Raw genomic sequence first — 24,717 nt, 5'->3', positions numbered from 1 at the left:
AGGTCCCCAACGCTGATGAGGGGTCCACAAGAAGGTGTCGGCCCCTGAGGAAGAAGGCCAGGGGACACTCCATGGCAATAGTCATTTTTAGGTCGAGCCTAGAGGTCAAGCTCTGTGAGGCATGCTGTAATCCCTCCAGGGACTAAGGCCACACCTACCACTTTCGTGTGCCTTTCAAAATTGTTTTTGTTTGTTCTTGAAACGCAATTCTTTGTCCTGCATTTGGGCATGTTTTCACTTTTGTGCGGACAGCCCCTGTTACATGTGCCCTTACTATCAGGCTGAAATATCCTTTTACTGTGAACTCTCTTTATTTGGCATTTAATGGTACTTCGCCGATTGTCGCTTGCTCGCTGCTGCCCTCTTTTGTTTTATGGATATATATGATCTTCGCGCGAGCGCTACCCGTTCTCAGTGTTTTCTTTCCTCCCGCACCCTTCCTCGTCGCTCGTGCTGCCGTTGATCATGAGCGGGAATCCTTAAATGGGAGACCGGCAGAGTCATTTCCACCTCCCAGAGTTTTTTCACTGCAGCACACCGCTCTTCAGTCTTCAAATATGGCAACCTCGCCTTGCTTTGGGTCTGCAGGGCCAGCCACACAAACAGTGGATACAGAAGGGTTCCCTCTGCTATTGCCCTTGTTGTATTTTTAGTTGATCATCGCTCCTTGCCCACTACCTGTAACTTCCTTCTCCTACGCCACCCACACGCACCTATGTTACACCCCGTGGTCTGTTGTGCCCCTGTAATCTTTTATTCATTTTAGGAAAGCATGGCAACAATAGCCAACGGCCGCTCAACCTTCTAAAAATTGGTTTCGGCCTACCTGGAATTTTATTTTGTTTTTATTTACAGATCCACACTAGCAGCAAAATAAAACCAACTGCCTACAAAGTACGGATATAAATAAGCCCAAAGCTTGGGTCAGGATTAAATGAGCAGACACACACTGAGGCTGACAATGAGACAATTATATAAAGGAAAGATGAGGTACAAGGTATCAATTTATTTTAATACAGAAAATAAAGGTAATAATCAATAGAATACAGTTATTTCATAAGTTAAAAATATATATAGGTCCCACACTAAATCAAACATTCATACTAGCATTCATTCCCACAACATACTCAAAGGTTTCAACAGATAAATGATAAAAATAAATCAATTCATAAATAACTTGGAACAAATGAGTTTCTGGGAATGATAGTTCCAAGGGGTAACAGTTCCAATGCTCATGTGCTCCCAATCGTGGGGGGAGGCAGGGTATCCATATAGACACGAGACAAAAAGAGCCAACGCACGTTTCGGTGTTGGGCCCACAAGGGGCTACACCTTCGTCAGGGCAGAGGTTGATATAATCGTTAGGGACACAAAAAAGCACCTAAAACACAATAAAAGTATAAAAAAGAAAAACGTTTAGATAACACATACATTTTATATATACTTTGACAGTTCACTCGTCGTGGTCTGACAATTCAAACAGTAATTGTATTAACGAGCTAGAGATCCAAAGAATTATGATTTATCTTAGATCAATGTCAGTCAAGGTGTGGTCCGATAACATGAGAATGATAAAAAACAAAAAATAAGACAAAGAGTTTAATAAAGCGAAGTGCACCAGGGATGGCCTTAACATAGGTGGGAGGCCAAGAAGGTAGAAGGGGAGGTGAAGTGCTGTATAACACCCGTGATAATTCTTTGGATCTCTAGCTCGTTAATACAATTACTGTTTGAATTGTCAGACCACGACGAGTGAACTATCAAAGTATATATAAAATGTATGTGTTATCTAAACGTTTTTCTTTTTTATACTTTTATTGTGTTTTAGGTGCTTTTTTGTGTCCCTCACGATTATATCAACCTCTGACCTGACGAAGGTGTAGCCCCTTGTGGGCCCAACACCGAAACGTGCGTTGGCTCTTTTTGTCTCGTGTCTATATGGATACCCTGCCTCCCCCCACGATTGGGAGCACATGAGCATTGGAACTGTTACCCCTTGGAACTATCATTCCCAGAAACCCATTTGTTCCAAGTTATTTATGAATTGATTTATTTTGATCATTTGTCTGTTGAAACCTTTGAGTATGTTGTGGGAATGAATGCTAGTATGAATGTTTGATTTAGTGTGGGACCTATATATATTTTTAACTGATGAAATAACTGTATTCTATTGATTATTATCTTTATTTTCTGTATTAAAATAAATTGATACCTTGTACCTCATCTTTCCTTTGTATAATTGTCTCATTGTCAGCCTCAGTGTGTGTCTGCTCATTTAATCCTGACCCAAGCTTTGGGCTTATTTATATCCGTACTTTGTAGGCAGTTGGTTTTATTTCGCTGCTAGTGTGTTTCAATTTTCCCCTGCACCTCCTGCCTACCCATCCGTTCTCCAGGGGTCCCCCTTTATATTGGATATTTATTTACAGATCCATCTAGGATCGGCAACTTAAATAAAATAGGCAACCGAGTCATTTTTTAGGCACGTGCTTGCACAGTGATGCAGGTTTTTTATACAGGTTATCAAGCATGCTAGCGCCTACGAAAAGGACTTGATCGTCAGTAGAGACTGTCATTATGCTTTTTTCTCTTTTGGCAGATGCTGCACAACCCGACAAAAAGCACTGGCAAAGCCAATAGATCCCAAATGCAAGACCAATTGCCATTTCCAATGTTTGTTAACATAGTCTATGGAATGTTCTAGCTATTTATACAACATTTCTGTTACATTTACCATCCTGTGATATATTTATATATTTTAGGCAGTGGCGGCTCCTCTGCTGAAGCAGGGGAGCGTCACCACCAAAGCCCCCTCCCCCCCCCCCCCCCCCCGCCAGCGGCCTCAAGTTTTAAAGAATTAAACAATAATAAAACGTACTTATTATTGTTTCATTTTTCCTTCCCTGCCACGTCTTGTGGGTGGGGCTATCATAGGAGGAGTGGTGAACCGGCACTCAGTGCGCATGACAGTTTGGCCAGCTGTCTCAGGACGGCCAAACAGTCATGTGCACTGACATCTCCCCAACCCAACCTGCATTGCCTGGTGGAGAAGATAGCAGGCATAGGCTCCCAGTCCCCTTTGAAGTGGAAAGCAAGGCTGCTTAGGCCAACCCCAGTGGTTCTCTCATGCATGATTGGCCACAGGGGAGTCTGGGAACCTCAGCAAAAAAACAGAAGAGCGTCGATCTGCAAGGAGAAGGTAAGGTCTTTATTTTAATTTATTTTTGTCTTCTGTCCCTCCTCGCCTCACAACCCCCTCTCCGGCACTTTGCGGTGAGAGCAGCTGCTACTGATTTTAGGGCATGCATCCCACAGCCAAGGAGCTAAACACAAAGCATCGAATTTTGGCCTATGCCTATACAGTCTCATACATGCAATGCTGTTATTCTGATATCATGCGCTTGAAATATATGTTACAATATGGCAGGCCCTTTAGATTTCTTTGTAGTACCTGCCAATCTTGTTCATCAATAGCTTCAGTCGCCTCTCAGTGTCTGGTGCTGGATCCACCCGGGGGTCCACCCCTTTTAGTACATAAGTACGTCCAGAGGAGGCGCTGCAGTAACCTTTAGTGCAACTCGCTGAAAAGATTTGAGAACGAAGTTTCTCTAAGTCGTTCAGCATCCCCACCAAGGCGTCTCTGTCTGGAACAAGTAAGGGATAGTACAAATCAGCATATTTTGATATGGCTTTAGGTTCAAAGTGAGAGAAGTATTTAGACAACTGATGACCTTAGAGGGTTGGTCTAGAAAAACAATGTGGACGGAACAATCTAAATGGTTATCCAACACTGAAGTGCCTGGCACCACAAGGTTTCTTAAAAAAACCCTCACACACCAAACTAGTTGGTGTCATGCTTCATCATCGGGTTCCCAGTTGAGTAGCTCAGAGCTACTCAGCTGTGCTGCGACACCTGTTACAGTGGAGCTGGTTTTTGTGTGTGAATGTGATGAAGTGGTGTAATATAAAAATACCTCTGGGTTTCTAACTGATGATTACTTTATTCGCAGTGGCCCAGGGTATGTTTTAAAGCAATGAGTGGATAATGTTTTAAGACTAGTGATTGTGTCTTAGTTATCTCTGGTCGACATGTTTCAGCCCTTAGCTAGATTTAATAAGGCTTTCTTCAGGACCTCTCTCACAAAAGTTAAAAGGTGAAAGTGAAAAAAGTGAGTGGTAAAAAGTTTAAAATACGTGTATATGCATTTCAAGCACATACGCTAAGGTGTGCTGTATATGCTTCGTGGACTGACCGTAATTAGGGTCCACCTTTGTGCATGTATCTGTAATAGAAAGAGAGACAATACAACACAGTACAACACATAAGATATGCAACCTGGAATACATTTTATGCCACATCCTTGGTCAATTTATTATACCGTTGTGGTGGTTGCTAAAGCACTCAGTGTCAGATAAAAGTGTAGCGCCATTCATACACATGACATGCATTCAAATATGGTAAGTGAAGTAACATGCATGTGAAGACTAATCAAGGCGCTAAGTTGAGGTTTTATCCAAAAAAGTGCCAAACTGCGTGAAGAGTGAGGCGCAGCAAGACACGTGGACTATCTGTATACTGCGTGATAGTCACCTTTAACGGCAGTTGAAAAATCGCGAGGAGCCGGTTGAGACGCGCCATGCAAACTTAACTGTTATCACTGTTTTTAGGTGATAATCTGAACAACTGATAAATTAAATTGCCCGCATTAAAGACAACTGTGATATTTACGTTATTTATGAAAATTCAATACTGATTTGGTCCCGGGAGGGGTGAGACCCTATTGTCAAAAACCACCAACGGAACCAACTATACCACTCACCTGTGTAACCACGTACAACCCAGTGTCCAACCAAGTGTCACACATTATTCAGAAACACTGGAAGATACTGATTACTGGTAACCAACAGTGGGAAAAACCCATGTTTTCGTACCGTAAGGGGAGAAGTCTGAAGGATAATCTGGTGTCTACCAGACCACAACAGCATACGAAACAAATCAACACCATACACAACGCATGGGAACTCCCGAGAGTGACCGGGCACTACCCATGCGGTGATTGCAGTGTATGTCACTTGTCATGAAGACCACTAAATCCCTAAATCTGGAACCAGGAAAGGATTGGGAGATACGTAAACACACACATTGCAATACTACCCATGCCATATACCTCATCATATGCCCTTGTGGCTTAAGGTATATAGGCATGACCAGCCACAGCGTCAAAACACGTGTTTGTGAACACAGAAGCAACATTCGGTGCAAACGTAACACAACACGCATGACAAACCACTTTATAGAAAAAGGTCACACAACAAACAACATAGAATGGTTTGTCATTGAACAGCTGGAACCCAACACCAACAATGTACATTAACAACTTCTGGAAAAGGAACAGCGATGGATATATTGCTTGTCCACCCACCTCCATGGTCTAAACGACCATACACTGTGGAATAGTCTGAACAGATGACTGTCTGTAGTAGTCATTCAAACTTTGCATCTATATTATTAATTAGAAATGTTGCAGTTAGTGCATAACTAACACATGTATATATAGTTGTCGCCTACAATTTTAGTAGGGTCAACATCTGTCCATCTTAGAAGACGAACCTGACATTATGCACTTCCCTTATCGAATACGACCTTTTTTATAAACAAACATTCATGACATCACTACATGCCCGTTTTCTTTGAAAGCCGTATTGTTTTGATTTTTAAGCTGTTACGGTTGAAGCACACTAATATCTGTGTAGTTTCCTTGTGCTCAAACAACAACTGATAGCCATTGCGTACACACCCGCAAGACGCCCTCACGTCACCGTTGGCTGCCCAATGCGAGTGTGAAAGGCAGTCTAGTCTTCCTACGCCGACGTCGGGAATCCTTTCCCGCGGCAAAGACAACACAAATAGGAGCTCCGGTCACCATCACGGGAACATCCTGTTCCCGAGGAGACCGGAGTAGGTCATGCTGCGGGCAAGCACCTTGATGAAGTAAGATCTTTCGAGTAGAAATGCGCTATCCCCTCTTCTTTCTACTCTGTTCCAGTATACGGTCAATAACAGAGTTCGGGTCTAATGATTTCCTTTTCTTTACATTTACTCCTGTGTGATAATAGGGGTTCACCCCTCTCGGGACCAGATCAGTATTGAATTTTCGTAAATAACGTAAATATCACAGTTGTCTTTAATGGGGGCAATTTAATTCACCGATTGTTCAGATTATCACCTAATAACAATGATAACAGTTAAGTTTGCATGGCGCGTCTCGACCGGCTCCACGTGGTTTTTTGACCGCCGCTAAAGGTGACTATCACGCAGTATATAGATAGTCCACATGTCTTGCTGCGCCTCACTCTTCACGCAGTTAAGCACTTTTTTTGATAAAACCTAAACTTAGCGCCTTGATTAGTCTTGTCACATGCATGTTACTTCACTTACCATATTTTAATGCATGTCATGTGTATGAATGGCGCTACACGTTTATCTGACACCGAGTGCTTAAGCAACCACCACAACGGAATAATAAAATGACCAAGGATGTGGCATAAAATGTATTCCAGGTTGCATATCTTATTTTTTATGTGTTGTACTGTGTTGTATTGTTTTGCTTTCTATTACAGGTACATGCACAAAGGTGGACCCTAATTACGGTCAGTCCACGAAGCATATACAGCACACCTTAGCATGTGTGCTTGATATGCATATACATGTGGTTTATATTTTTTACCACTCACTTTTTTCAGTGTCACCTTTTAACTTTTGTGAGAGAGGTGCTGAAGAAAGCCCTATTAAATCTAGCAAAGGGCTGAAACATGTCGACCAGAGATAACTAAGACAAAATCACTTGTCTTAAAACGTTATCCACTCATTGCTTTTAAACATACCCTGGGCCACTGGGAATAAAGTAATCATCAGTTAGAATCCCAGAGGTATTTTTATATTACACCACTTCATCACATTCACACACAAAAAAACAACAAGCATTTGCAATGCAATAGGTCTCGCATTTGGAACAGTTTGAGCTCTTGGCATTGTAAATGACAATGCCTTTTTTATGTGTTGGTTTTTAAACATAAATAAAAGGCATTATCATTTACAATGCCAATAGCTTAAACTCTTGCAAAAGCGAGACCTATTGCATCTTCAAGTAAGATGTAACGGTGTCCTACAAATATACTCCACAACTTCTTGAACTATTGGTCATCTTTCAAGTTCTGCCAGGGTTTGATAAACTAATAAAATGGATAGAACAAAAGTAATGATCAGATTGTGTCTCCTGTGCTATTTGTTACACCCCTTGTATATATTCACTGCTTTCCCTCTTTCATTTTTCCGATATTAGAAAACCATGCCATTCTGGTAATAAAACTGCCACAGCTAGACACAGCAGAACATGTGTAACATTACATGGAGTCTCAGGGTTAGCAAAGAGGGCGGGGGGGCTTTACTTAAATATGGGAACATGTCTTTAACTCTATCACTCTACTCATATAATTTAATAAACGAATGTGTCTAAATTAACACCGTAACCACATGTGCCATTTGAGATATTGTCTACAGATTACAAAGTGGAAACAGGTCATAGCAAGTTTACAGTTTGGTGCGCCTACAAACACACATAGGCATACACAGGCAGACACATGCACACAGACTAATCTACAAAGACACTTACAAATCTACCCACAGAAACACATTCGCACAAAAGCAGGCCCCCAAAGAGAGACACACTGACGCACAAAGCCACAAACTTGCAAAGGCACACAGCTAGGCACTTCAAGGAAACAAAACTCATACCGTGACAAATTCAAACACATGGAGAAACACACAGGAAGGTTGTTATCTCAATGTAACAATTTATAGCTGACTGCAAGCAGTGATTGGCACGAGACAGTGAGGATTAATGCCCAAGGCTGCCTTGAGAATTACAAAGGGATTTATTGAAAGAGTCAGAGGAAAAAACACAGCCTTTATGCTGTGGGCGGTGCCCCAACTTCTTTCAGCAGCAAAGCACATCAAAGGCACATTAATTACTGTACTGTAAAACTGACAGGACAAGCGGATATAAACACTCATACCGTGTCCTGAACCTGCAGCAGCAAAACGAGGGTTAAAATGCATTAGGACGGCGGGAGGGTAAACGTAAAGCGTCCTAATGAGGTGAAGATTATTAATGAAGTGTGAGGAGGGCTGGGGGCGGGTTTGTAGGAGGCTGTGGGTGAAAATTCCGGTTCCAGAGGTTGGAAAGGGGCAGTGCTGCGTGAGAACAGAACCACGGGTGGTGAATATGCACCCCACGCCCCCCAGGGTTGGGGATGGAGGGGGTGTCACAGCCAGCGAGCTCCTGTATAATGCTTCACAAAACTTGCAGAGCACAGAACGTATCGCTGACACGGAGATGGAGACGCAAATAACACATTTCACAAACCTCATACCGCATGTGTCAACACGAGCAGGAGGAGCCTGAGGCGATGACCCCTTGGAGTGCTGTCACTGAGGGAGAGCGACTCTAAAAGTACTACCTTGAGGGCTTTGCTGCATCTGCCTGGGCCCAGAGGACTGAGGTGAGCTGGCCTGTGTGGACTGCTCTGGTGCCCTTGCCCCTAACAGCAGGGCCGACTGTGTGACCCCCGCACCTGGGAGGAAGAGTGTAGCCGGCTGTTGCCAATGCCATACTGTTTCGGTGTCCCTTCCCTCCCCACTGGATGACCTGGTTGCATGCTTCGGTGTCCGGGAATGGATTGTGAGGCAAACTGTTGCTGCAGGGCTGGGGGCCTGGTGCCCTGTTGAGAGGAAGTTGGGTGTCGCCTGGACTGGTTGGGAAAAGGTTCCAGCCTGGACATTGACCTTCACTCCAGGCGAGGAATGCAGGGGCTCTGCGGTATCCAGTCGGGGGTGGGAGCAGAATGGCATGGGCCCTGGGAGATCTCGCGCTGTGTGAGGGCGCCATGAGAGGTGTGACTCACTCAAACATAAACGGCTCTGCAATATCCAGTCGGGGGTGGGAGCAGGGGGATCATGCGCGGTGTGAGGGCATCCGTTCCTCCCCGTGAGTTCCGACTCGAGTGGAGAAAAAGCTGTCACTATGGCTTCCTCTGCCAATTACTTGCGCCAGCCTCGGTTGTTCGCGTGCTCCAGCGCAAAGCACTTTATAAAACCACGCCTCAAAGTTCCAAGGACATCTGCCACCTTTAAGCACTAGAACCTAGATATTCAGTCAATCCTTCGGAGCAATGACGATGATATTTGCCGCTGACCGCGGCCCCCGCAGGGGGCCACTCGGCGGTCGGCGCCTTAGTGGCCCCGGGGCCCCGGTCACCCCTCCCCACCCCCTCCCTAAGGGGGGGGGGGGCGGGGACACAGACTGGAGCACCCCCTCCGTTGGCAGGGCCGGAAGTGACGCGCAATGCGTGTCACTTCCTGGCCCAGGTGTGAGGGGAAGGCTATTTAGCCTTCCCCCACCCTCACTGGCGACCTCTTTTGTCGCCCACCTCGCCTAGGCCCGTCTCGTCGTTGTGTGCCCGGACCCATGCCGCATCAGTCGTCTCGTCGCGGGTTGAAGGATCGACGGTGAGTCTTGCGGCACCCACTCCGCCCCGGCCCCGTCCCTGGGCAGAACCAGGTCGACGGGACCCTGTGGCTCGGTTGGCCACGGGCGGAGGGGGCGCAAGATGGGGGCATGGGTGGCGTGATAGGCGGGTGCAGCGGTCCGTCGGTGGCGCCGGCTAAGAGCGGATAACATCAGTGTAGTTATGGTCGAAGCCAGCACGGTGCTGACCGGGGAGAGGGCCTAGAGGTTGAGGCAGGACGACGGTACCAGTATTCCCCTTGGCTCGGGGCGTCCCAGAACTCGGCCCGACTAGGGCCCACGGGTTGGCAGATGCGTAGCGAGCCCGATGCCTGGGGTGGGGGGGGGCAGCAAGCACGCTGCGCATGCCTCCCCCGGGATGACTTGTCTTCAGGGTGGCCCGCCTGTGTGGCGTGGGCGCCCCTCCTCCCTGTTGATGGCTTCTTGCCGGAGCAGTCTCGGCGGCTTTGCCTGCGCGGGCATCCTCCACGGTAATGGCCCACGCCTCCACCTGCAGGGCTACGGGGGTTTGGCGCCTCTGTGCGGGTATAGGTTCCTACCACTGCTTGCTGGGGTCTGTAATTGCTCCCGCCAGCGTGGGGCCGGGTGCAGGGCCCCTGCCCGTCGGAGCCGCTGTGCGGGACACATGAAATAATTATACTGGAGGGAGGTGGGGACAGCGGCGCACTAGTGCTCCGTCACACGGGGTTCACCTCCGATGGTGCCCGTAGCCAGACCTTGGTCTGATGGGTGGTGCGGTCTGTATGCAGGCTCCCCCCACAATGTTTCCTCCTGTAGGGGGGCCGGATGCAAGGCCTCCGCCCGTAGGATAGTGTTACGGCCCGCATGGGCCTGTTGTGGGTGGTCCAGGAGTGCGGACGACAGCGGGCGCTCCGGCTCCTTCACCGCAGCTAGCGAGGACCGTGCGTGGTTCCGCAGGTAGCACTGCCCCCCCCCCCTGGTGTGAATTATCCTGGCCCCTTCAAAGCACTTTTTGTGTGGTGCACCCACCGGCTGTAGACTCACTCTTTGCACTGGTCGTCGCTACTACAGGGCCCTTACACTGCAGTGAGCCGATCTGTCGTCTGCTCACCCTACAACTGGGTCAGGTGCCAGGTAACAAAGGCAGCCCAGGTGCATATGACATACACCCCAGGCGGCAGCATGCCTGGAGCCCTGTTAATTGTACTAGCTGCTCTTCGGAAGTAAGGCAAGGACGTGGCTCCTTGTTATCGAGGTGCGCGCAGGTCCTCAATCGCAATCTGGTCGGTGTTAAGAGTATCGGGGCCGCGTCCGCATTCTGGGTTTTGGGGCAAATCACTTAACCCCCTGTGCCTAAAGATGTATGTGAAATACGTTACGTTGCTACGCGCTCCAATAACTTCGGCCCGAGTTCCCGCAAATGAAGAATAGAGGCATAAGGAGCAAAACGGATACAAGGACCGAGGCTATGGTCCTCGATCTCAATCTGCTTGGTGTGTTCGAGGCCTTGGGCCCGCCTCCGCATTCTGTGATTCGGGTCAAATCACGTGCCTAATTATGGATGTAATGACGGTACTGCGCACTCCAATATCTAAGGGTCGCGTTGCCGCTCGATAAAGAATATAGGCATAGAGAGCAAACGTTTACAAGGGCCGTGGCTCAAGTCCTCAATCCGCTGGACATCCCGGGTTTCTGGGCAAATCACTTAATCTCTCCGGGCCCATCAAGAAGCAAGCAATTATGCGAGTTTGGACTATTTTAGTGCCCCGATGTGTCATTTAAACGGTAATTAGGATCGGGGACATTTGAGCGGGAGATAGCGGACTAAGCCCCCAGTGTCGGAATGCGTGATTTGAATACGGCGCTCATTTAAAGCGCTCCAACACCTCCGGGTCGCTCTCGCGCTGTATAATCAGGCAGCCTGTAGTGGCTGGCTGCCGTTGGGCACGAGAATTTGGCGCATCACCTTCCTGTGTTCGTGTGTGGAAATATGGATTTTTCTGGTCAGTTATGTCCCCTATCTTGGACCCCAACGGTTCTATGTGCATGTTACAAGTACATGTATGTTCCCTCCAGTTCCAGTTATGAAGACGCAAATACATGTGCGTCCACCGTTAACATGTCCTCTGTCAGATCCGCCATGAATAAGCCGGATATTCCATTCCTAAGTATGAAAGGCCACCGGCTTTATATGGTTCACTTATGCCATTTTACAGTCCAGGCAAGTAGGCCCTGATTCTGTCATCAAACTTTTCTTGCTTTCTGCCTCTGAAGCTCCAGTCTGAGCCTGCATCTGTGACCATGAACTTTGTCTCATTCTCTGCGCAGCTCACGAAGCCTGACATCAGCCTGCTGTCTGCCAAAAACTGTATTTCACCTTCGAAGTTATCTGCTCCGTTCCCTGCCTGATGCATTCCTGTCTAGTAGTTTAAGTAAACATTCTTCCAGCTACCGAGCAAAGGCCCGGCTTCTCCGTCTTCATGCAAGTAATTCATAGCCCTGTTATTATGGAAGATTCCGCCCTCGCATCTAGTATAGACATTTAGACGCTTGTACACGCACTAACAGTCAGTATAGTCAGTATAGAATAAGATTCTACTCGAAGAGACCTCTCTTTTGGATAACATAGTTCTTTAAACATAGGATGTTAGATATGATTTGGGATTAGGTTGACTTGACCCTCCAGACTTCTGTCGCCACATGTAGAGCTAAATGTCAAGTCCCCTTTGTAGGAAGGTGGATATCTGACTATGGTTACCCCCAACTTTTTGCCTAGTGTCTAGCTGGTTTTTCGACTTAGTTGGCCTGAGATCCTGCCATTCAGGGTCTCAGGCTGTCTGCTCTCTCTGTAAAATGGACTCCATGTACCCTAGGTACATACCCAATTGGTAAGGATCACCTTATTGGACCCTGTATAGTGTACCCTAGGTACCCAGGGCATAGGTGTACCCTAGGCCTCCCAGGGGCTGCAGCATGTATTATGCCACCCCTGGTCTGGCCTTCCAATCAGACACAACTGGCTGATCACTCAGCTGGGGCACGGTCGTGTAATCACCCCTTGCTTAGATATAGTATGCCTATATCTGCCCTTATATATAGACACATGTGTACCTATCAGTCACTCCTATGGCAGGCCTTAACAATCCTGGAGGCAGAGTGCTTGGTAACATGTGAGATGGTGCTCTAGCATGAGCTGAGCCTGTCTGCAGCTTTCGGAACCATGTCCTTATAGCTGTTCTATGATATAGCCTACCATATACTCTTAAAGTGCCTTATAATCTTAAACGGTTATGGTAACTATGGTTTGGCTTTATCAAAACATGTCGTGTAAGGTGTCTAACACTTTGGAATAATACCCCCATACCATTTCTGGTGATGAGGATATTATTCCTCCCTTCTAGAGGGAGAGACATGTTAAAATCCTACTTTGCTGTTTAACTCTAACCAAAGCCTCAGCATCACAAAATGGATGCTGCTGCCACAGACACAAGTCTGACCTCCTGCTGCTGGGAGTGATCCCAGCCAGGGAAGCCTGGACAATAGGTTTCCTGCTTGGGGAGGTGCTAGCACCTCCCCAGACAGCCTTTAGTGTATTGGGGCAGGGTGGGCTGAAAGGAATGAGACATGCCTGGGGCACACAAGGTGTTCCTTGCATAGTCCAGTTCAAACCGGCGCTGGGGCACTCCAGCCCCAGCTCTGGCGCGAAACTGGACAAAGGGAAGTGGGTGTAACCACCCCCTCCCAGGTCCCACCCATAAGGCGTGACCTAGCAGGTATCCCAGCCCCCCAGATTAGTATAAGAGTGGGAGTTGGGCCTCAAGACTTTAGATTATCCTGAACCTGCCAAACTGAACAGAAACTCTGGACCTTCGACATTCGACGAAAGAAGAAGACTGAAGAATCTCCCTTGTAGCCAAGGAGTGGCTACCCTGTGCAAACAGGCACCATCAAGTGACTACCCTTTGCTTTGTGAAACGTTCGACGAGGAACCGACTGCAGAGCCCGACCAGAGCCTTGATTTCCAGACTTCTCCGACCCTCATCCACATCTGCAGCAGAGCTGAGATCCGTGGAGGCGACGAGCGACGTGGGACCGGCTACCTGGGAAAAGTGGCTAGTAACTTACAGCGCAGCTTCTGAGGTACCCTCGAAGTTGTGCACCGGGGATTGAGAAGCCCCAAGCACCATCTGCACCGAAGACCAGCCCCCCACACTCCACGAGTCCTGCGTGGGGCCCTTCAGCATTTTCCTGCTTGCCGCGTCTGTCCGGTTGCTTGCCCGCTGGCTAGTGGCCTCTGTGACGACGCTCCCTGAAATCTTCTGCGCTGGTTTGGCTCCTCCAGACTGGCTCCCGCTTCTCTGCAAAGAAGAAGCACCCCAGACCTTCCTGGTCTGCACCAGAAGCAAGTCCCTTGTTCTTCGTGGGTTCCGCTTGCCAAGGCTTGGTGAGTCCTAGTCCAACTTCGACGCCGCCGACAGCAAGAGCCTTCGTGGGACAGCTCGCCTCCTGGTCCTGGTCGTCCTCGACGCTTCCTGGTCCTCCTGGCTGCAGCGACAAGCTTCACCTTCACCTGCAACTCTTCACGACATCGCCTGGTTCCTTCCTGGTTCCACGTGGTCACTGGCTAGTGACCTTGACTCTGTCCCTTCTGCTTGCAGGTTTCTTCTCTTCTTGATCCCAGGCTTGGGATCCACCGGACACTCTCCCCTGACTGCCTGTCAGCATCTTTCTTCAGGCATCCATAGGAGTCGACGACGAAAACGACGCATCTTCACCCCTATGCACCCGCAGCCTGTGGGCTAGGTAACTTGGGTACTCCGGTGCTCATCAGGATAGTGACTATCCTAGTGTCTAGTTTTCAAGTCTCAACTTCCTAGCTACTCCGGAAGTGTCCTAAATCTATCTATTTCTAAACTGTAACATTGCTATTGACTTTTACGCATTACGCGTGAGTGTTTCCACTCTGCACACGAATCCCGTGGGCCTCCCACTTCCTAACTAACGCTAGTGTAGTGTAGCCCCAGCGATTCCCTAGGCCTAGGCCTATTCTATTTCCGTGACAGTGGTTCTTATACCACTTACTTAGTATATGGTTTGCGTGGCCCCTAGGGCCTAACTGTATTACTTACCTGTGTGACTTACTGTATGCATTAATAAGACTGTGTTGTACTTACCTCTAAACTCATAAAGAGTGCTGAGGGTTTGCTTAGAATAAATACACTTTATTTTATATATATATCTGTTGTGGTGTCCTTTCATTTGGTATTCAAGGGATTATATATGGTATCACAGCTGGCTTCACATGCCATTCAGAGTTTAGCCTAAGACTGCTCTTGTCCATGCTACCACTAGGATAGCTGGTCTATAAGGTTGACTTTACAACCAATCACCATAAGGGTATTTGGACTGATATAAGGTGTACACTATAACTAGTGACATCATACATCAGGCCAACTTCTCACATTGGTGAGCAGCGGTTGGGATCTGAGCTTGCTGTTGTAATACCATTATAATCTTGAGATACTAAATTGAAAGATCACACAGATATTGTCTAGGTACATATAACATAGTTTATAATACTTAAGTCCTACTGGACTTAGTGGTTGTAGGTTGAAGGGAGTAACACACCCTGACTACAACTACTAGAGAGGTTTAGTAGAAACAACTAGTGTAGGTAGGTGCACACACCACACCCTCACTAGATCATGCCTCTGGGAGAAGATCAAGTAGATGCTCTCTCAGGAGGGGCAGGTCTGCAGAAGACCCCCTCTAGGTATGATACCTTAACATTCCAGGAGATGAGACAATTGTGTACCTCCAGAGGAATAAAACAGGGTGCAAACCCTACCCTTAGACAGCTAGTGGAGCTTCTGGAGGCCTATGATGCTGAAAGAGCTACCAGGGATGGTGCCATAGCTGTAGATGGGGGTCTACCCACCACAGATTAGTCAGATGGGACTTCAGAGGAAGAGGTAGACAGCCAGGGCCAAGTAGGAAGACTTAGCCAGGCTAACTTAAGTTTACATGGGAGTTTGCATGGGGTCCCCCCATACAGACCCCCAAGTAGGCTTTCACAGAGAAGCAGGAGGGACAGATCCCCTTCAAGGGAATCCATCCACTCCCATGTTTCTAGCATCTCTAATGCTTCCTCTCACAGGGGAATGACTTCACCTGAGAGAAAGGAGCATAAAGCCAGAATGAGGGAAGCTAATCTGAGGATTCAGAGGGAAGAAATTGCCCTTGCCAAAGAGAAGCTTGCTCTGGCTAGAGAGCAAAAATTGTGTGGGTCAGAACCCACTGGTGGCAGCAACATTCCTAGAGATAGGGATAGGTCTTATGACCATAGAAACCTAAGCAAGATAGTCCCCCCATATCAGAATGGGGATGACATCCACAAATGGATGACTGCTTTGGAGAGGGCCTGCAAAGTACAGCAGGTACCCCAAAGTCAGTGGGCAGCTATCTTGTGGCTCTCCTTTTCTGACAAAGGTAGAGACAAGCTCCTCACAGTCAGTGATGAGGATGCAAACAATTACAAAGTCCTGAAGAGTGCTCTGATAGATGGGTTTGGCTTAACCACTGAGCAATATAGGTTGTTGTTCAGAGACACCCAGAAGACACAGACACAGGACTGGTCTGATTTTGTGGATTGTGCCACTAAGGCTTTGGAAGGTTGGTTAAATGGCAGCAAGGTGCAGGACTATACAGGATTGTACAACTTGATTATGAGGGAGCAGATCCTTAGTAATTGTCAGAACCAGCTTCTCCATCAACACCTGGTAGACTCAGATTTGACCTCTCCCCAAGAATTGGGAAAGAGGGCAGATAAATGGGTCAGGACCAGGATTAGGCCTAAAAATCAGGGTGGTGACCAAAAGAAAGATACCACCAAGCCTCAAGAGAAGGGTGGGGATAAAACAAAAGAGAAATCTTCCTCAGGGCCCCAAACCTCCACACAGGGTGGTGGGTCCCAAACTCCCTCCTCTACCACAGTTAAAAAGCCTTACTGCCATGTGTGTAAAACACCTGGGCATTGGAAAACTGACAGCAGTTGCCCACAGGCTAAAAACAAAACTGTTCCTCCAACTACTCCTGTCACACCACCTATTGCTGTCAGCAGTAATCCCCCAGGTGGTGGGAGTGCCCCCAAAAATTTGGTTGGGTTTTCTTGGGGAACACAGGGGGATCCTGGCTTAGCCAATTCCCCTACAGCAGCTACTCTTGTCTGTGATGGTGGCATGGGGTTTGCCAACTTCACTGCCTGTCCCAACACTTTGGGTAGGTACAGACAGGAGCCCTACATCAATGGTAGAAAAGCTGAGGCCTACAGAGACACTGGAGCTAGCATCACTATGGTGGCCCATAGGCTAGTTCCCTCTGAGCAGCTTTTGCCTGGTTTCTCATACCAGGTAACTAACATTGATGGCAAACAGAACAGTCATCCCATGGCAGAGGTATGTCTCAGCTGGGGAGGTGTCACTGGCCCTAAAAGGGTGGCAGTGTCTCCAACCTTGCCTGTGGACTGCTTACTGGGGAATGACTTAGAACTCTCAGCTTGGGCTGGAGTTGAACAAGACACCCATTCCAAAATGGTAGGCCTTTCCCAAAAGGGTAGTGGGGTTGTGCCAGTCACAACCCCTGTCCAAGCAGATTTCCTCCCTGAAAAGGTTGGAAGGGCAGTGGTAGCCACAGTCCAGGCACAGACAGACTTCCCTGTAGAAATTGGCAGAGCTGTGACAGTCACAGCTCAAACACAAACTGAGTGCCTTCCTGAAAAGGTTGGCAAGGCTGTAATGGTCTCAGCCCACACTCAGACTGATATAGGTGTAGTGAAGCCTGAAACTATGGATCACTCCACACAAACAGAGAGTAGTGGGGAGGAAGAAAAGTCTCCCTCTCCCCAGACATTAGGAAAAGGTCAGCCTCCTCAGGGATCTGACCTCACCCCTTGTGAAGGAACTGCCCCAGAGGTAGCCAGGCCTGGCCTGGCAGAGCCTCTGATGTCAGTGGCCCCTTCCAAGGTGGGACCCAGTCTGGTGCAGGTAGCCTGCCTCTCTCTACCCTGCCTCAGTCAGCCCAGGGCTGCAGAGGTCAGGGAGGCCAGTGGACCCCAAGAGGGCCCCTGTCCACAAGAACCCCCCCATCAAAAGAATGAGGATTGCCTGGCTAGTAGCCCTAGCCAGGTGATGGGTAAAAACATTCCTGAGGGATCCCCTTTACAGGTAGTTAGGGACCTCCCCCAGAGGGATTCTGTTGGGCACAGGCAAACATGGGACCTTAAGGCCCCAAACCTGACCTGTCCCCCCAGTAAGCCCACAAAAGGGACCCAGCCTCCAGCTTTAGGTAGCCAGAGGCTGACCCTGAGAGCACAGTGCAACTCAGTTAAAGAAAGAAAGGCATCCATGGTGGAGGATGATTGGAGGAAGCTGAGGCCTCACTTTGGGGACACTCACTTCAGTACTCCATCTCAACACCAGCCTTTTACTTTGCAAAGACACACCAAAGGTAGAGATTCCCTATGGTGGAGACCCTATGATATCTTTAGGATGAGGGATTGCTTAGTGGACCATGAGACAGGGGGTAACCATGCCAGTGCTGGTTCTTCCTTATATGGCCACTCAGGCAATAGAGGCTTACCTTGTCAAGGCCAGCCTTATCTCCTTTCGTTTGGGGGGGGGTTGTGTAGGAAGGTGGATATCTGACTATGGTTACCCCCAACTTTTTGCCTAGTGTCTAGCTGGTTTTTCGACTTAGTTGGCCTGAGATCCTGCCATTCAGGGTCTCAGGCTGTCTGCTCTCTCTGTAAAATGGACTCCATGTACCCTAGGTACATACCCAATTGGTAAGGATCACCTTATTGGACCCTGTATAGTGTACCCTAGGTACCCAGGGCATAGGTGTACCCTAGGCCTCCCAGGGGCTGCAGCATGTATTATGCCACCCCTGGTCTGGCCTTCCAATCAGACACAACTGGCTGATCACTCAGCTGGGGCACGGTCGTGTAATCACCCCTTGCTTAGATATAGTATGCCTATATCTGCCCTTATATATAGACACATGTGTACCTATCAGTCACTCCTATGGCAGGCCTTAACAATCCTGGAGGCAGAGTGCTTGGTAACATGTGAGATGGTGCTCTAGCATGAGCTGAGCCTGTCTGCAGCTTTCGGAACCATGTCCTTATAGCTGTTCTATGATATAGCCTACCATATACTCTTAAAGTGCCTTATAATCTTAAACGGTTATGGTAACTATGGTTTGGCTTTATCAAAACATGTCGTGTAAGGTGTCTAACACTTTGGAATAATACCCCCATACCATTTCTGGTGATGAGGATATTATTCCTCCCTTCTAGAGGGAGAGACATGTTAAAATCCTACTTTGCTGTTTAACTCTAACCAAAGCCTCAGCATCACAAAATGGATGCTGCTGCCACAGACACAAGTCTGACCTCCTGCTGCTGGGAGTGATCCCAGCCAGGGAAGCCTGGACAATAGGTTTCCTGCTTGGGGAGGTGCTAGCACCTCCCCAGACAGCCTTTAGTGTATTGGGGCAGGGTGGGCTGAAAGGAATGAGACATGCCTGGGGCACACAAGGTGTTCCTTGCATAGTCCAGTTCAAACCGGCGCTGGGGCACTCCAGCCCCAGCTCTGGCGCGAAACTGGACAAAGGGAAGTGGGTGTAACCACCCCCTCCCAGGTCCCACCCATAAGGCGTGACCTAGCAGGTATCCCAGCCCCCCAGATTAGTATAAGAGTGGGAGTTGGGCCTCAAGACTTTAGATTATCCTGAACCTGCCAAACTGAACAGAAACTCTGGACCTTCGACATTCGACGAAAGAAGAAGACTGAAGAATCTCCCTTGTAGCCAAGGAGTGGCTACCCTGTGCAAACAGGCACCATCAAGTGACTACCCTTTGCTTTGTGAAACGTTCGACGAGGAACCGACTGCAGAGCCCGACCAGAGCCTTGATTTCCAGACTTCTCCGACCCTCATCCACATCTGCAGCAGAGCTGAGATCCGTGGAGGCGACGAGCGACGTGGGACCGGCTACCTGGGAAAAGTGGCTAGTAACTTACAGCGCAGCTTCTGAGGTACCCTCGAAGTTGTGCACCGGGGATTGAGAAGCCCAAAGCACCATCTGCACCGAAGACCAGCCCCCCACACTCCACGAGTCCTGCGTGGGGCCCTTCAGCATTTTCCTGCTTGCCGCGTCTGTCCGGTTGCTTGCCCGCTGGCTAGTGGCCTCTGTGACGACGCTCCCTGAAATCTTCTGCGCTGGTTTGGCTCCTCCAGACTGGCTCCCGCTTCTCTGCAAAGAAGAAGCACCCCAGACCTTCCTGGTCTGCACCAGAAGCAAGTCCCTTGTTCTTCGTGGGTTCCGCTTGCCAAGGCTTGGTGAGTCCTAGTCCAACTTCGACGCCGCCGACAGCAAGAGCCTTCGTGGGACAGCTCGCCTCCTGGTCCTGGTCGTCCTCGACGCTTCCTGGTCCTCCTGGCTGCAGCGACAAGCTTCACCTTCACCTGCAACTCTTCACGACATCGCCTGGTTCCTTCCTGGTTCCACGTGGTCACTGGCTAGTGACCTTGACTCTGTCCCTTCTGCTTGCAGGTTTCTTCTCTTCTTGATCCCAGGCTTGGGATCCACCGGACACTCTCCCCTGACTGCCTGTCAGCATCTTTCTTCAGGCATCCATAGGAGTCGACGACGAAAACGATGCATCTTCACCCCTATGCACCCGCAGCCTGTGGGCTAGGTAACTTGGGTACTCCGGTGCTCATCAGGATAGTGACTATCCTAGTGTCTAGTTTTCAAGTCTCAACTTCCTAGCTACTCCGGAAGTGTCCTAAATCTATCTATTTCTAAACTGTAACATTGCTATTGACTTTTACGCATTACGCGTGAGTGTTTCCACTCTGCACACGAATCCCGTGGGCCTCCCACTTCCTAACTAACGCTAGTGTAGTGTAGTCCCAGCGATTCCCTAGGCCTAGGCCTATTCTATTTCCGTGACAGTGGTTCTTATACCACTTACTTAGTATATGGTTTGCGTGGCCCCTAGGGCCTAACTGTATTACTTACCTGTGTGACTTACTGTATGCATTAATAAGACTGTGTTGTACTTACCTCTAAACTCATAAAGAGTGCTGAGGGTTTGCTTAGAATAAATACACTTTATTTTATATATATATCTGTTGTGGTGTCCTTTCATTTGGTATTCAAGGGATTATATATGGTATCACAGCTGGCTTCACATGCCATTCAGAGTTTAGCCTAAGACTGCTCTTGTCCATGCTACCACTAGGATAGCTGGTCTATAAGGTTGACTTTACAACCAATCACCATAAGGGTATTTGGACTGATATAAGGTGTACACTATAACTAGTGACATCATACATCAGGCCAACTTCTCACACCCTTCACCCCCTAGTTGCACGTCAATTACACGTCATGCTGCTGCGCGCGCATATCTGCCAAGTATTTCTGCTGACATTGCGAAATTCTTTCATGTAACCACCCTCTTATGACATCACATCTGATGACGTTCTTTAAATCACTCCCAGTTACGCCTATTTTTGCTACGTACGAATATATTATCACCACTATCAATTGTTACGCCTCTTGTATTTGCTTCACTGTAATGCCTATTGTATAAAAGTAATTGATTGTCAATAATGTATGTACTTCACTTCCTGAACCTTCGTGGTGATGGAACCTGGAGCAACCGATTATAATCGACCACTGGAATAAAGCCCATTCCGAACCTCTAATACCACGGATTCTGCCTCTTATTTACTGAGCTATTTTATTATGTTTCTGTATCAAATTAAGTCCCGGTAATTAAATTATTTACCACATGAATGGCGCCCGAACAGGGACACTTTCTCATCTCACGCGCCGGCGGTGCGTTGCAGGCCCGGTCTCCTGCCACAGCTGGACGGACAACAACGCGTACCAGCAGGATTTCCTGTATCTCCCTCCGGTCAAGCGGGGGCGACTGAGGCTGCGATCAACACCCAGACGAGGCGGTGAGAAGTGCGAAGTATCCCGACCAGAGCCTAGCTGAGAGAGCAAGATCCGAGGTATACAGAGGCCCACCAGTTTCCGAAGTCCCAAGTCGAGTCCAGTGTCCGAAGTGTTCGAGTCGAGTCCAGTCCGGTTCAAGTTCAGTTCAGTTTCCGAGGCCTTCCGTTTCCGAGCTACCCGGTGAGTACCATTACTGGGGAGGCGTTCTGGCGTGCACATAAGTTGTGCCGGTCCAGACGGGTTTGGGTACACAAATCCGGTCTGCACTGTTTCAGCAGTGTATCTGTACTGTTTAGCAGTATATCTAGTATATCAAGTATATAAATTCAGAATAATTCAGTTCAAGTCGAGTATTATGTTTAGTGATTAAGTTTTCCTTAGATCGTCATCATCATTGTTGCTCAGTTAAATGTTAAATGTTAAATGTTTTTAGTACGTTCTGCATATTGTGGTATGAATGACTGTTCATTATTGTGTTTCATGTATTAAGTTTGTTCAAGATCAAGTATCAGATCAGTTCTCAATATGCCGCTCTTTTCGAAATTAAGACAGATCACAACAAGAAAAGGGGTACTCAAAGAAGCCGTACCTATTCCTCCTAGGGACACTCCAGGGTACTTCATGTATCATAAACATGGCTTAGACGCTATATTATTTCTTGATTTATGGGTAGACTACACTAAGGAATTACCAGAAAGTCAGAGGTGGCCCGCGGCTGGGACCTGGGATGCAGAGTGCATCGTGAAAGTAGAGGAAGAATTATGGAAAAAGAAAGCTAGACAATCACAGAAAGACACCATTGAATTATGGCGTAAAGAATCGTATAGACGTACAGAAAAAGCACGTAGACAGGAAGAGAAGAGTAAAGAGAATTCAAATGAAGTCCGAGAAAATCTATTAATTGAAGAAGGTGCACGAGTGAAATCAGAACAAGTAGACAGACAAAGACATGCCCTTATGAATGGTATGTATCCCCTTCTGGCAGAAGGATTACCTAAGGCTACTCCAGAGATACCAAAAGACTTGCCAACCCCATTATTTCCAATAAAGGTACATCCCAAGGGGCATCCTAGAACCGCAGAAGATGTTTTTCTTTCCTCATATTTAGATGACGCAGCTCCCGAGTATGCTAATCCCGCCCCACATAGACCGCCTGCCAGGGAGGTTCAACGCCAAGATCCAGTACCCGTATCCCTACAGCAACAAGTTCTGACACAAGTTCCGGCAAGCACATCTGTTTCCACATCTGTTCCTACAGCTACTTCTATAGCTGTATCCACACCTATAGTTGCTGTATCACGTTCAACGAATCCTTTCACACCCGATACCCCAGATGGGGCTACGGGAGGCGCTACCAATATCTTTTCTACGCCACCCAGAATAAATAAACTTACTTTTCAAGAATCTGCACATTCACGTACCCCCAAACTCATAAATGCCCGTACGCTTAAGGAACTTCTTATAGATTGTAGATATGACCCTGTGCCCGGAAAAGAGGACGAAATGACCCTGGCATCATTACGTATCAGACGAGCCGCGGTGTATTTAGGGAAGTTACCAGGAATGACTGCGCATCTAGATAATATATACCATTTTGTCCAAACAGGGCGAGATTCTGAATGTATTAACAGAGCTATGGAATACCAGAAAGGGGAGATACAGGGGGAACTGTTACGTTTCCTTATAAATTGTGTGATCCGAAATCAAGACCGACCGGGGGTAGACCCGGAAGCAATGCAAATTCTTACCAGATGGAGCCAGAATATATCAGAAGGGAGACATGATAAGCAAAACTGTATAATAGCCATGTGCCGAAAGATCCGTAAAGAAATAGAACGCTTACACGAAGAAAGATTAGCGGTAGACCAGTTCGAACAAAGCGAGGAAGAAGGATCAGGACTGCCCACAGGACAGTCAGAAACTATAGCCTATGTAGGTAGAGGAAGATCTTGTAATAATACTAGATGTCTTACTGACCCGATACGTCCGATATGTCTAGAAAATAACAGGAATTTTCAAACACCTATAATAAATATAAGGTCCCCCGAGCATTCGTTCCAAGCCGCTGACAAATTACTGCGAGAACGAAGGGGTTATCATTTTCTCGATTCTATGGATGAACAAGAATTAGCCAGGTCAGCCGTTCGTTGGGTTGACAGTCCCGGAAAGTATGATGATGATACAGTAGCACACACATTTTTGAATCTCACCCCAGATGAACAGCGTTTAGCTGGGATTTATATGATTCAACAACTTCTTATACTATATAAAAGCCAACATTCAGATCCTGGTCCCTTACCTGATATATTGACTGAATTACTCACGAATAGATGGAGAGGTTCAGGTACTAAGCTAATTAAAGAAATACTAGAATCAAGAAAACAGTACATTCTTTTTGTATGCCCAGAACATGTCTCATTGCCCATCAAGGAAAGAACCACGTATTACATGGACAGACAGAATCCCTTACGAGAAGTGCACCCAATAAAAGGCGAGGACAATGAGTTTAAACGCGTATTTGTATATACGCCCATATCGAAAATAGAATTGTTAGAAATGAAGAAAGTGGTACCCAGCCATGACAAAGACCCAGCGGGTTTCCACCGAGAAATTAAAGACATGTTACTCATGGGAGAGTATACCTATCCCGACATTATGACCATATTAAAGGTATTGATGCCTGCTGGCATTTATGAAAAACTCAAGGAAAAAGAGTGGGAGGTGGGAGACCAAAAGATAGACTGGACAGCATTAGAAAATGAAGAAAAGGCCCGAGGTCCAGGTTCGGGGCTTGGGGACAAAACTAAAGCACTACCAGGTTTACTAGTACAGGTACTGCCACGCTTATTAACTACGAAAAAGGAAGACTGGGGTGCAATTTCAGCCTGTAAACAAAAGCAAGATGAAGACACTAGTGATTTCTATGCACGATTTGAAAAATGTTTTGGTATAAATAGTGGCATAAAAGCAAGTAGCGAATCATACCCACATCTGTTTGTGACAAAATTAGTTGAAAATTCCTTGCCCCAAGTGAAGAATAGAGTATTAAAATTCGAGAGTACCTGGCAAGGTAACACTCCATCACAAATGTTACAAATGTTACAGTATCATCACAATAGAATTAGAGAGGAACAAGATCAT

At 47.5% G+C, this 24,717-nt stretch overlaps 1 protein-coding gene across 4 annotated transcripts in view; it reads right to left on the bottom strand.

Annotated features, from left to right (window-relative positions):
* LOC146863860 (uncharacterized) overlaps positions 1-24,717 on the bottom strand; it is a 661,357-nt gene that overhangs the window by 140,176 nt on the left and 496,464 nt on the right. For all 4 annotated transcript variants that reach the window (XR_014969566.1, XM_085628573.1, XM_085628574.1 and 1 more), the window contains one exon: positions 3,452-3,644. Coding sequence is in view for 3 of the 4 variants with exons in the window: in XM_085628573.1 (XP_085484699.1) it covers positions 3,452-3,644 (193 nt within the window). In the remaining variant the exon portion in view is untranslated. The remainder of the gene's footprint in view (positions 1-3,451; positions 3,645-24,717) is intronic.

This window comes from Triturus cristatus, chromosome 2_1 (assembly GCF_964204655.1).
Source record: "Triturus cristatus chromosome 2_1, aTriCri1.1, whole genome shotgun sequence".
Lineage (NCBI taxonomy): Eukaryota > Metazoa > Chordata > Amphibia > Caudata > Salamandridae > Triturus > Triturus cristatus.
Note: the sequence above shows the minus strand (reverse complement) of the source record. Positions and strands in the feature narration are given on the sequence as shown.